Source organism: Scyliorhinus torazame, chromosome 22, assembly GCF_047496885.1.
Source record: "Scyliorhinus torazame isolate Kashiwa2021f chromosome 22, sScyTor2.1, whole genome shotgun sequence".
NCBI lineage: Eukaryota > Metazoa > Chordata > Chondrichthyes > Carcharhiniformes > Scyliorhinidae > Scyliorhinus > Scyliorhinus torazame.
This window is the reverse complement of record NC_092728.1, coordinates 5,815,612-5,829,247: the sequence shown is the minus strand read 5'-3', so window position 1 is coordinate 5,829,247 and position 13,636 is coordinate 5,815,612. Positions and strand designations below refer to the sequence as shown.

General features: G+C 56.9%; 1 protein-coding gene across 1 annotated transcript in view; it reads left to right on the top strand.

Moving 5' to 3' along the window:
- Window positions 1–12,958, top strand: part of LOC140398887 (catechol O-methyltransferase A-like) — a 167,612-nt gene extending 154,654 nt beyond the window's left edge. The window contains exons 4-5 of the mRNA XM_072487834.1: window positions 5,630–5,761; window positions 12,694–12,958. Coding sequence (XP_072343935.1) covers window positions 5,630–5,761; window positions 12,694–12,873 — 312 coding nt within the window. The 3' untranslated portion in view covers window positions 12,874–12,958. The remainder of the gene's footprint in view (window positions 1–5,629; window positions 5,762–12,693) is intronic.
- Window positions 12,959–13,636: the final 678 nt, after the last annotated feature.

The window sequence follows — 13,636 nt, the reverse complement described above, 5'->3', positions numbered from 1 at the left end:
GGATTGTAGGGGGCTGGAGGAGGTTACAGAGATAGGGAGGGTTGTAGGGGACTGGAGGAGGTTACAGAGATAGGGAGGGTTGTCGGGACTGGAGGACATTACAGAGATAGGGAGGGTTGTAGGAACTGGAGGAGGTTACAGAGCTAGGGAGGGTTGTAGGGGCTGGAGGACGTTACGAGATAGGGAAGGGTGTAGGGGCTGGAGGAGGTTACAGAGATAGGGAGAATTGTAGGGGGCTGGAGGAGGTTACAGAGATGGGGAGGGATGTAGAGTCTGGAGGAGGTTACATAGATAGGGAGGGTTGTAGGGGATGGAGGAGGTTACAGAGATAGGGAGGGTTGTTGAGGCTGGAGGAGTTTACAGAGATAGGGAGGATTGTAGGGTCTGGAGGAGGTTACAGGGATAAGGAGGGTTGTAGGGGCTAGAGCAGGTTACTGAGATAGTGAGGGTTGTAGGGGCTGGAGGGGGTTACAGAGATAGGGAGGATTGTAGGGTCTGGAGGAGGATACAGAGATAGGGAGGGTTGTAGGGGCTCGAGGAGGTTACAGAGATAGGGAAGGTTGTAGAGGACTGGCGGAGGTTACAGAGATAGGGAGGAGTGTCGGGGCTGGAGGAGGTTACAGAGATAGGGAGGGTTGTCGGGGCTAGAGGAGGTTACAGAGATAGGGAGGGTTGAAGGGGACTGGAGGAGGTTACAGAGATAGGGAGGGTTGTAGCGGCTGGAGGAGGTTACAGAGATGGGGTGGGGTGTAGGGGTGGACGAGTTTACAGAGATAGGGAGGTTTGCAGAGGCTGGAGGAGGTTACAGAGATAGGGAGGGTTGTTGTGGTTGGAGGAGGTTACCGAGATAGGGAGTGTTGTAGAGGCTGGAGGAGGTTACAGAGATAGGGAGGGTTCTCGGAGACTGGAGGTGGTTACAGAGATAGGGAGGGTTGTTGGGGTTCGAGGTGGTTACAGGTATAGGGAGGGTTGTAGAGGCTGGAGGAGTTTACAGAGACAGGGAGGGTTGTACGGGCTGGAGGAGGTTACAGAGATTCGGAGGATTGTAGGGACTGGAGGAGGTTACAGAGATAGGGAGGGGTGTAGTTGCTGGAGGAGGTTACAGAGATAGGGAGGGTTGTTGGGGTTCGAGGAGATTACAGAGATAGGGAGGGTTGTATTGGCTGGAGGAGTTTACAGAGATAGGGAGGCTTCTAGGACACTGGAGGGGTTATAGAGATAGGGAGGAGTGTAGGGGCTGGAGGAGGTTACAGAGATAGGGAGAGGTGTAGGGGACTGGAGGAGGTTACAGAGCTAGGGAGGGTTGTAGGGGCTGGAGGAGATTACAGAGATAGGGAGGTTTGTAGGAACTGGAAGAGGTTACAGAGCTAGGGAGGGTTGTAGGGGCTGGAGGAGGTTACAGAGATAGGGAGGATGTAGGTTACTGGAGGAGGTTACTGAGATAGGGAGGATGTAGGTTACTGGAGGAGGTTACTGAGATAGGGAGGGGTGTAAGGGCTGGAGGAGGTGACAGAGATAGGGAGGGATGTAGGTGCTGGAGGAGGTTACAGAGATAGGCAGGGGTGTAGGGGCTGGAGGAGGTGACAGAGATAGGGAGGGGTGTAAGGGCTGGAGGAGGTGACAGAGATAGGGAGGGTGTAGGTGCTGGAGGAGGTGACAGAGATAGGGAGGGTTCTAGGGGCTGGAGGAGGTGACAGAGATAGGGAGGGTTGTAGGGGCTGGAGGAGGTTACAGAGATAGGGAGGGGTGTAGGGGCTGGAGGAGGTTACAGAGATAGGGAGGGGTGTAGGGGCTGGAGGAGGTCACAGAGATAGGGAGGGGTGTAGGGGCTGGAGGAGGTCACAGAGATAGGGAGCGGTGTAGGTGCTGGAGGAGGTTACAGAGATAGGGAGGGGTGTAAGGGCTGGAGGAGGTGACAGAGATAGGGAGGGGTGTAGTGGACTGGAGGAGGTTACAGAGATAGGGAGGGTTGTAGGGACTGGAGGAGATTACAGAGATAGGGAGGGTTGTAGGAACTGGAGGAGGTTACAGAGCTGGGGAGGCATGTAGGGGCTGGAGGAGGTTACAGAGATAGGGAGGGGGGTAAGGGCTGGAGGAGGTGACAGAGATAGGGAGGGGTGTAGGGGCTGGAGGAGGTTACAGAGATAGGGAGGGGTGTAGGGGCTGGAGGAGGTGACAGGGATAGGGAGGGGTGTAGGGGCTAGAGGAGGTTACAGAGATAGGGAGGGTTGTAGGGGCTGGAGGAGGTTACAGAGATAGGGAGGGGTATAGGGCCAAGAGGAGGTTACAGAGATAGGGAGGGTTGTAGGGGCTTGAGGAGGTTACAGAGATAGGGAGGGGTGTAGGGGCTGGAGGAAGTTACAGAGATAGGGAGGTGTGTAGGGGCTGGAGGAGGTGACAGAGATAGGGAGGGTTGTAGGGGCTGGAGGAGGTTACAGAGTTAGGGAGGGTTGTAGGGGACTGGAGGAGGTTACAGAGATTGGGAGGGTTGTAGGGACTGGAGGACATTACAGAGATAGGGAGGGTTGTAGGAACTGGAGGAGGTTACAGAGCTAGGGAGGGTTGTAGGGGCTGGAGGACGTTACGAGATAGGGAAGGGTGTAGGGGCTGGAGGTGGTTACAGAGATAGGGAGGATTGTAGGGGGCTGGAGGAGGTTACAGAGATGGGGAGGGATGTAGGGGCTGGAGGAGGTTACAGAGATAGGGAGGGTTGTAGGGGATGGAGGAGGTTACAGAGATAGGGAGGATTGTAGGGTCTGGAGGAGGTTACAGGGATAAGGAGGGTTGTAGGGGCTAGAGCAGATTACAGAGATAGTGAGGGTTGTAGGGGCTGGAGGGGGTTACAGAGGTAGGGAGGATTGTAGGGTCTGGAGGAGGTTACAGAAATAGGGAGGGTTGTAGGGGCTCGAGGAGGTTACAGAGATAGGGAGGAGTGTCGGGGCTGGAGGAGGTTACAGAGATAGGGAGGGTTGTAGGGGCTAGAGGAGGTTACAGAGATAGGGATGGTTGTAGGGGACTGGAGGAGGTTACAGAGATAGGAAGGGGTGTAGGGGCTGGAGGAGGTTACAGAGATAGGGAGGGTTGTAGGGGCTGGAGGAGGTTACAGAGATGGAGTGGGGTGTAGGGGTGGACGAGGTTACAGAGATAGGGAGGTTTGCAGAGGCTGGAGGAGGTTACAGAGATAGGGAGGGTTGTTGTGGTTGGAGGAGGTTACCGAGATCGGGAGTGTTGTAGAGGCTGGAGGAGGTTACAGAGATAGTAAGGGTTGTAGGAGCTGGAGGGGGTTACAGAGATAGGGAGGGTTCTCGGAGACTGGAGGGGGTTACAGAGATAGGGAGGGTTGTTGGGGTTCGAGGTGGTTACAGATATAGGGAGGGTTGTAGAGGCTGGAGGAGTTTACAGAGACAGGGAGGGTTGTACGGGCTGGAGGAGGTTACAGAGATTCGGAGGATTGTAGGGACTGGAGGAGGTTACAGAGATAGGGAGGGGTGTAGTGGCTTGAGGAGGTTACAGAGATGGGGAGGGTTGTTGGGGTTTGAGGAGATTACAGAGATAGGGAGGGTTGTATTGGCTGGAGGAGGTTACAGAGATAGGGAGGCTTCTAGGACACTGGAGGGGTTATAGAGATAGGGAGGAGTGTAGGGGCTGGAGGGGTTTACAGAGATAGGGAGGGTTGTTGGGGTTCGAGGAGGTTACAGAGATAGGGAGGGTTGTAGGGGCTGGAGGAGGTTACAGTGATAGGGAGGGGTGTAGGGGCTGGAGGAGGTTACAGAGATAGGGAGGGGTGTAGGGGCTGGAGGAGGTGACAGTGATAGGGAGGGGTGTAGGGGCTGGAGGAGGTTACAGAGATAGGGAGGGGTGTAGGGGCTGGAGGAGGTGACAGTGATAGGGAGAGGTGTAGGGGCTGGAGGAGGTTACATAGATAGGGAGGGGTGTAGGGGCTGGAGGAGGTTACCGAGATAGGGAGTGTTGTAGCGGCTGGAGGAGGTTACAGAGATAGGGAGGGGTGTAGGGGCTGGAGGAGGTTACAGTGATAGGGAGGGGTGTAGGGGCTGGAAGAGGTTACAGTGATAGGGAGGGGTGTAGGGGCTGGAGGAGGTTACAGTGATAGGGAGGGTTGTAGGGGCTGGAGGAGGTTACAGAGATAGGGAGGGGTGTAGGGGCTGGAGGAGGTTACAGTGATAGGGAGGGGTGTAGGGGCTGGAGGAGGTTACAGAGATAGGGAGTGTTGTAGCGGCTGGAGGAGGTTACAGAGATAGGGAGGGGTGTAGGGGCTGGAGGAGGTGACAGTGATAGGGAGGGGTGTAGGGGCTGGAGGAGGTAACAGAGATAGGGAGGGTTCCAGGACACTGGAGGGGGTTATAGAGATCGGGAGGGGCCAATGTAATAATCTGATGTGTGATGAAGGAGTGATTCCTGCACAGTCGAATAGTCCATAAGACTATAAGACATCGGAGCGGAAGTAAGGCCATTTAGCCCATTGAGTCCACTCCACCATTCAATCATGGCTGATTCCAACTCCATTTACACGCTCTCTCTCCATAGCCCTGAATTCCTCGAGAAATTAAGAATTTATCAACTTCTGTCTTAAAGACACTCAACGTCCCGGCCTCCACCGCCCTCTGTGGCAATGAATTCCACAGACCCACCACTCTCTGGCTGACAAAATTTCTCCTCATCTCTATTCTAAAGTGACTCCCTTTTATTCTAAGGCTGTGCCCCCGGGTCCTAGTCTGCCCTGCTAATGGAAACAACTTCCCTACGTCCACCCTATCTAAGCCATTCATTAGCTTGTAAGTTTCTCTTAGATCTCCCCTCAACCTCCTAAACTCCAATGAATATAATCCCAGGATCCTCAGACGTTCATCGTATGTTAGGCCTACCATTCCTGGGATCATCCGTGTGAATCTCCGCTGGACCCGCTCCAGTGCCAGTATGTCCTTCCTGAGGTGTGGGGCCCAAAATTGCTCACAGTATTCTAAATGGGGCCTAACTAGTGCTTTATAAAGCTTCAGAAGTACATCCCTGCTTTTATATTCCAAGCCTCTTGAGATGAATGACAACATTGCATTTGCTTTCTTAATTACGGACTCAACCTGCAAGTTTACCTTTAGAGAATCCTGGACTAGGACTCCCAAGTCCCTTTGCACTTCAGCATTATGAATTTTGTCACCGTTTAGAAAATAGTCCATGCCTCTATTCTTTTTTCCAAAGTGCAAGACCTCGCACTTGCCCACGTTGAATTTCATCAGCCATTTCTTGGACCACTCTCCTAAACTGTCTAAATCTTTCTGCAGCCTCCCCACCTCCTCCATACTACCTGCCCCATCACCTAGCTTTGTATCATCGACAAACTTAGCCAGAATGCCCCCAGTCCCGTCATCTAGATCGTTAATATATAAAGAGAACAGCTGTGGCCCCAACACTGAACCCTGCGGCACACCACTCGTCACCGGTTGCCATTCCGAAATAGTCTCCGGAGATTGAGCGGAGCGCAGAGAGCAGGACCAGAGTCAAGGTGCGGGGCCCCGTGCCCCTATGAGGCTAGAAGAGGAAACAGCAACTAAATCTGCCTCCCCCCGTCACCAAACAGAGTCACTAATAAATCACATTGTCAATTGCACCTCAGGTGGAGGTTCTGAGGGGTTTGGCTTCGGAGCTGATTCCCGAGCTCAGGAAGAAGTTTGACGTTGACAAACTGGATTTTGTTTTCATCGATCATTGCAAGGAGAGTTACAGACCCGACATCGAACAGCTGGAGGTAACATCAATCTCAAATCAGAGGGAGCGCCGCACTGTCAGAGGGTCAGTACTGAGGGAGTGCCGCACTGTCAGAGGGTCAGTACTGAGGGTGTGCCGCACTGTCAGAGGGTCAGTACTGAGGGAGCTCCGCACTGTCAGAGGGTCAGTACTGAGGGAGCGCTGCACTGTCAGAAGGTCAGTACTGAGGGAGTGCTGCACTGTCAGAGGGTCAGTACTGAGGGAGTGCCGCACTGTCAGAGGGTCAGTACTGAGGGAGTGCTGCACTGTCAGAGGGTCAGTACTGAGGGAGTGCCGCACTGTCAGAGGGTCAGTACTGAGGGAGTGCCGCACTGTCAGAGGGTCAGTACTGAGGGAGTGCTGCACTGTCGGAGGGTCAGTGCTGAGGGAGTGCCGCACTGTCAGAGGGTCAGTACTGAGGGAGCTCCGCACTGTCAGAGGGTCAGTACTGAGGGAGCTCCGCACTGTCAGAGGGTCAGTACTGAGGGAGCTCCGCACTGTCAGAGGGTCAGTACTGAGGGAGTGCCGCACTGTCAGAGAGTCAGTACTGAGGGAGTGCCGCACTGTCAGAGGGTCAGTACTGAGGGAGTGCCGCACTGTCAGAGGGTCAGTACTGAGGGAGTGCTGCACTGTCAGAGTGTCAGTACTGAGGGAGTGCCGCACTGTCAGAGGGTCAGTACTGAGGGAGTGCCGCACTGTCAGAGGGTCAGTACTGAGGGAGCTCCGCACTGTCAGAGGGTCAGTACTGAGGGAGTGCCGCACTGTCAGAGGGTCAGTACTGAGGGAGTGCCGCACTGTCAGAGGGTCAGTACTGAGGGAGTGCTGCACTGTCGGAGGGTCAGTGCTGAGGGAGTGCCGCACTGTCAGAGGGTCAGTACTGAGGGAGCTCCGCACTGTCAGAGGGTCAGTACTGAGGGAGCTCCGCACTGTCAGAGGGTCAGTACTGAGGGAGTGCCGCACTGTCAGAGGGTCAGTGCTGAGGGAGTGCCGCACTGTCAGAGGGTCAGTACTGAGGGAGCTCCGCACTGTCAGAGGGTCAGTACTGAGGGAGTGCCGCACTGTCAGAGTGTCAGTACTGAGGGAGTGCCGCACTGTCAGAGGGTCAGTACTGAGGGAGCTCCGCACTGTCAGAGGGTCAGTACTGAGGGAGTGCCGCACTGTCAGAGGGTCAGTGCTGAGGGAGTGCCGCACTGTCAGAGGGTCAGTACTGAGGGAGCTCCGCACTGTCAGAGGGTCAGTACTGAGGGAGTGCCGCACTGTCAGAGTGTCAGTACTGAGGGAGCGCCGCACTGTCAGAGGGTCAGTACTGAGGGAGTGCCGCACTGTCAGAGGGTCAGTACTGAGGCAGTGCCACACTGTCAGAGGGTCAGCACTGAGGGAGTGCCGCACTGTCAGAGGGTCAGTACTGAGGGAGTGCTGCACGATTACAGGGTCAGTACCGAGGGAGCACCGCACTGTCAGAGAGTTAGTACTGAGGGAGTGCCGCACTGTCAGAGGGTCAGTACTGAGGGAGTGCTGCACTGTCGGGAGTCAGTACTGAGGGAGCGCTGCACTGTCAGAGGCTCAGTACTGAGGGAGTGCCGCACTGTCAGAGGGTGAGTACTGAGGGAGTGCTGCACTGTCAGAGGCTCAGTACTGAGCGAGTGCCAGACTGTCAGAGGGTCAGTACTGAGGGAGTGCTGCACTGTCAGATGGTCAGTACTGAGGGAGAGCTGCACTGTCAGATGGTCAGTACTGAGGGAGTGCTGCACAGTCAGATGGTCCGTACTGAGGGAGTGCTGCACTGTCGGGGGTCAGTACTGAGGGAGCGCTGCACTGTCAGAGGGTCAGTACTGAGGGAGTGCCGCACTGTCAGAGGGTTAGTACTGAGGGAGTGCTGCACTGTCACAGGGTCAGTACCGAGGGAGTGCCGCACTGTCAGAGAGTTAGTACTGAGGGAGTGCCGCACTGTCAGAGGGTCAGTACTGAGGGAGTGCTGCACTGTCAGAGGATCAGTACTGAGCCTGCGCCGCACTGTCAGAGGGTCAGTACTGAGGGAGTGCCGCACTGTCAGAGGGTCAGTACTGAGGGAGCGCCGCACTGTCAGAGGGTCAGTACTGAGGGAGTGCCGCACTGTCAGGGGGTCGGTACTGAGGGAGCGCCGCACTGTCAGAGGGTCAGTACTGAGGGAGTGCCGCACTGTCAGAGGGTCAGTACTGAGGGAGTGCCGCACTGTCAGAGGGTCAGTACTGTGGGAGTGCTGCACTGTCAGAGGGTCCGTACTGAGGGAGCGCTGCACTGTCAGAGGGTCAGTACTGAGGGAGTTCTGCACTGTCAGAGGGTCAGTGCTGAGGGAGTGCTGCACTTTAGAGGGTCAGTACTGAGGGAGCGCCGCACTGTCAGAGGGTTAGTACTGAGGGAGCGCCGCACTATCAGAGGGTCAGTACTGAGGGAGCGCCGCACTGTCAGAGGGTCAGTACTGAGGGAGTGCCGCACTGTCAGAGGGTCAGTACTGAGGGAGTGCCGCACTGTCAGAGGGTCAGTACTGAGGGAGTGCCGCACTGTCAGAGGGTCAGTACTGAGGGAGTGCCGCACTGTCAGAGGGTCAGTACTGAGGGAGCGCCGCACTGTCAGAGGGTCAGTACTGAGGGAGTGCCGCACTGTCAGAGGGTCAGTACTGAGGGAGCGCCGCACTGTCAGAGGGTCAGTACTGAGGGAGCGCCGCACTGTCAGAGGGTCAGTACTGAGGACGTGCCACACTGTCAGAGGGTCAGTACTGAGGGAGTGCTGCACTGTCAGAGAGTTAGTACTGAGGGAGTGCTGCACTGTCAGAGGGTCAGTACCGAGGGAGCACCGCACTGTCAGACAGTAAGTACTGAGGGAGTGCCGCACTGTCAGAGGGTCAGTACTGCGGGAGTGCTGCACTGTCACAGGGTCAGTACCGAGGGAGCACCGCACTGTCAGACAGTAAGTACTGAGGGAGTGCCGCACTGTCAGAGGGTCAGTCCTGAGGGAGTGCTGCACAGTCAGAGGGTCAGTACTGAGGGAGTGCTGCACTGTCAGAGGGTCAATACTGAGGGAGCGCCACACTGTCAGAGGGTCAGTACTGAGGGAGTGCCGTACTGTCAGAGGGTCAGTACTGAGGGAGTGCTGCACTGTCAGAGGGTCAGTACTGAGGGAGTTCTGCACTGTCAGAAGGTCAGTTCTGAGGGAGTGCCGCACTGTCAGAGGGTCAGTACTGAGGGAGTGCCGCACTGTCAGAGGGTCAGTACTGAGGGATGGCCGCACTGTCAGAGGGTCAGTACTGAGGGAGTGCTGCACTGTCAGAGGGTCAGTACTGAGGGAGTGCCGCACTGTCAGAGGGTCAGTGCTGAGGGAGTGCCGCACTGTCAGAGGGTCAGTACTGAGGGAGTGCCGCACTGTCAGAGGGTCAGTACTGAGGGAGTGCCGCACTGTCAGAGGGTCAGTACTGAGGGAGCGCCGCACTGTCAGAGGGTCAGTACTGAGGGAGTGCCGCACTGTCAGAGGGTCAGTACTGAGGAAGCGCCGCACTGTCAGAGGGTCAGTACTGAGGGCGTGCCGCACTGTCAGAGGGTCAGTACTGAGAGAGTGCTGCACTGTCAGAGAGTTAATACTGAGGGAGTGCTGCACTGTCACAGGGTCAGTACCGAGGGAGCACCGCACTGTCAGAGAGTAAGTACTGAGGGAGTGCCGCACTGTCAGAGGGTCAGTACTGCGGGAGCGCCGCACTGTCAGAGGGTCAGTACTGAGGGAGTGCCGCACTGTCAGAGGGTCAGTACTGAGGGAGTGCCGCACTGTCAGAGGGTCAGTCCTGAGGGAGTGCTGCACAGTCAGAGGGTCAGTACTGAGGGAGCGCCGCACTGTCAGAGGGTCAATACTGAGGGAGTGCTGCACTGTCAGATGGTCAGTACTGAGGGAGTGCCGTACTGTCAGAGGGTTAGTACTGAGGGAGAGCTGCACTGTCAGAGGGTCAGTACTGAGGGAGTGCTGCACTGGCAGAGGGTCAGTACTGAGGGAGTTCTGCACTGTCAGAGGGTCAGTCCTGAGGGAGTGCCGCACTGTCAGAGGGTCAGTACTGAGGGAGTGCTGCACTGTCAGAGGGTCAGTACTGAGGGAGTGCAGTACTGTCAGAGGGTCAGTGCTGAGGGAGTGCCGCACTGTCAGAGGGTCAGTACTGAGGGAGCACCGCACTGTCAGCGGGTCAGTACTGAGGAGCACCGCATTGTCAGAGGGTCAGTACTGAGGGAGTGCCGCACTGTCAGAGGGTCAGTACTGAGGGAGCGCCGCACTGTCAGAGGTTCAATACTGAGGGAGCGCCGCACTGTCAGAGGGTCAGTACTGAGGGAGTGCGCACTGTCAGAGGGTCAGTACTGAGGGAGTGCCGCACTGTCAGAGGGTCAGTACTGAGGGAGTGCTGCACTGTCAGAGGGTCAGTACTGAGGGAGGGCCGCACTCTCAGAGGGTCAGTACTGAGGGAGTGCCGCACTGTCAGAGGGTCAGTACTGAGGGAGGGCCGCACTCTCAGAGGGTCAGTACTGAGGGAGTGCCGCACTGTCAGAGAGTCAGTACTGAGGGAGAGCTGCACTGTCAGAGGGTCAGTGCTGAGGGAGTGCCGCACTGTCAGAGGGTCAGTCCTGAGGGAGTGCCGCACTGTCAGATGGTCAGTACTGAGGGAGTGCCGCACTGTCAGAGGGTCAGTACTGAGGGAGTGCCGCACTGTCAGAGGGTCAGTACTGAGGGAGTGCCGCACTGTCAGAGGGTCAGTACTGAGGGAGTGCCGCACTGTCAGAGGGTCAGTACTGAGGGAGTGCCGCACTGTCAGAGGGTCAGTGCTGAGGGAGTGCCGCACTGTCAGATGGTCAGTGCTGAGGGAGCGCCGCACTGTCAGAGGGTCAGTACTGAGGGAGTGCCGCACTGTCAGAGGGTCAGTGCTGAGGCAGTGCCGCACTGTCAGAGGGTCAGTACTGAGGGAGTGCCGCACTGTCAGAGGGTCAGTGCTGAGGGAGCGCCGCACTGTCAGAGGGTCAGTACTGAGGGAGTGCCGCACTGTCAGAGGGTCAGTACTGAGGGAGTGCCGCACTGTCAGAGGGTCAGTACTGAGGGAGCACCGCACTGTCAGCGGGTCAGTACTGAGGAGCGCCGCATTGTCAGAGGGTCAGTACTGAGGGAGTGCCGCACTGTCAGAGGGTCAGTACTGAGGGAGCGCTGCACTGTCAGAGGGTCAGTACTGAGGGAGTGCCGCACTGTCAGAGGGTCAGTACTGAGGGAGTGCGGCACTGTCAGAGGGTCAGTACTGAGGGAGTGCCGCACTGTCAGAGGGTCAGTACTGAGGGAGTGCCGCACTGTCAGAGGGTCAGTACTGAGGGAGTGCTGCACTGTCAGAGGGTCAGTACTGAGGGAGTGCTGCACTGTCGGAAGGTCAGTACTGAGGGAGTGCCGCACTGTCAGAGGGTCAGTACTGAGGGAGTGCCGCACTGTCAGAGGGTCAGTACTGAGGGAGTGCCTCACTGTCAGAGGGTCAGTACTGAGGGAGTGCCGCACTGTCAGAGGGTCAGTACTGAGGGAGTGCCGCACTGTCAGAGGGTCAGTACTGAGGGAGTGCTGCACTGTCAGAGGGTCAGTACTGAGGGAGTGCTGCACTGTCAGAGGGTCAGTACTGAGGGAGTGCCGCACTGTCAGAGGGTCAGTACTGAGGGAGAGCTGCACTGTCAGAGGGTCAGTACTGAGGGAGTGCTGCACTGTCAGAGGCTGAGTACTGAGGGAGAGCTGCACTGTCAGAGGGTCAGTACTGAGGGAGCGCTGCACTGTCAGAGGGTCAGTACTGAGGGAGAGCTGCACTGTCAGAGGGTGAGTACTGAGGGAGCGCCGCACTGTGGGAAGTGCGGTATTTCTGTACGAGATGATTAACCCATGCCCTGCCAGCCTCTATCCCTCAGGTGTAAATGATGCCATGGGCACTATTGACTTATTGCTACTTGTGGGAACTTGCTGAGCCGCGTTTGTCCGCCGCGGTTTCTACATTCGGACAGCGAGTACCTTCGCCGAGTGCGATCTGCCTTCGCCATGCCCCCAGATTCCTCTTGGCCGCTGAGGTGACCAATTGTCAGCCGTCCTGCATCGAGTGCGTTTCCTCGCTGCGTGTGTGTGCCTCGAGCTGACTGTCCCAGTGTGAGCTCCCCACGTGCAGGCCACCCTCAGCGGCTGGCAATGTCAGGAGATCTTTAGAGCACAGTAAGAGGCCGTTCAGCCCACCCTGTGTGCCCCGGCCATCAAACACCTATCCCACTCTAATGCCATTTTCCAGCACTTTGACCGTCGCAGTATACGCTCCGGCGTTTCGAGAGCTCATCTAAACACTTGTTAATTGTTGTTGGAGTTCTCGCCTCTCCCACCCTTTCAGGCAGCGAGGTCCTGACTCCCAGCACCCTCTGGGTGAAAGTGTTTGTCCTCAAGCCCCCTCTGAATCTCCCGCCCCTTACCTCAAATCCACGCCCCCTGGTTATTGAGCCTCCGCTAAGGGGAAATGTTCCTCCCTGTCCACCCTATCCATGTCTCTCATAATTTTGTCCACCTCAATCAGGTCCCCCCTCAGCCTCCTGTGCTCTAAGGAGAACAACCCCAGCCTAACCAGCCTCTCTTCACAGCTGAACCGCTCGAGCCCCGGCAACATCCCGGTGAATCTCCTCTGCACCCCCTCCAGCGCAATCACATCCTTCCTATAGAGTGGCGACGAGAACTACGCCTAACCAGGGTTTTATGCAGCTCCATCTTAACCTCCCTGCTGTTGTACTCTATGCCTCGGTTATTGAAGTCAGCATCGTGGGGGGGGGGGGGGGGAAGTGGGGGGGGAGGGGAGAGAGGGGGGAGATTTTGTCCTTGTTAATTGTGGCTCTGACCCTAACTCTCGTTCTCCTCCCTCCCTCCCCACTGCAGAGTTGTGGCCTGCTTCGAGCTGGGACAGTCCTGCTTGCTGACAACGTGACCTTCCCTGGGGCCCCCGAGTACCTCGACTATGTCCGGCACAGCCCCCGTTACCGGAGCCAGTACTACGGGTCCCACCTGGAGTACACGCAGGTGAAGGACGGTCTGGAGAAGTCGGTGTTTCTCGGTTGACCATCCGCCCCTCGCTGGGGGACCACTCCGCCACTGATCCCCACTGCGGCCGCTGGCTTCGCTGCTTATAAAGGAACCAAAAGAATGATTTATCCAAGGATGTGTTTGTTATAGTCTTGTGGGGGAGCCGCTTTGAGGTGGGATATTAAACCGAGGCGGCCCGTCCCGCCCGGCTACTGATCCCAGGGCCAGCACTGAGAGAGTGCGGGGGGCCAGGCTGGGGGTGCAGGGCAGGGGAGCGGAGTTCTCCCCAGCCGCCCACTCCCAATGTGTGTTGCGTGTGGGATGTTGCTGCACAAACGCCAGAGACACAAGTTGGCAGTGTACCTGCTGGGCAGACGCCATCTTTGCTCACCACAGCTGTGCGTACGCTTTTCACAAGGGCCGCGTCGTGAGACGTGTGGGCTCGGGTCCCCCAGAGCGAGGCGGAAGGTGCCGGAGAAACTAAATGTCCTGCAGTCTTCATGCGGTTAGGCACTCTCATTTCCAGACCTCCCACTGGGTCACACTCACTCACACACACTCTCACACTCACTCACTCACACACACTGACGCACGCACACTCACTGACACACTCACTCACACACACTCACAGACACACTCACTCACACACAGACACACACTCACTCTCACACTCACTCACTCACACACACTGACACATGCACACTCACTGACACACTCACTCACACACAGACACACACTCACACTCACTGACACACTCACTCACACACAGGCACACACTCACACTCACTCACACACAGAC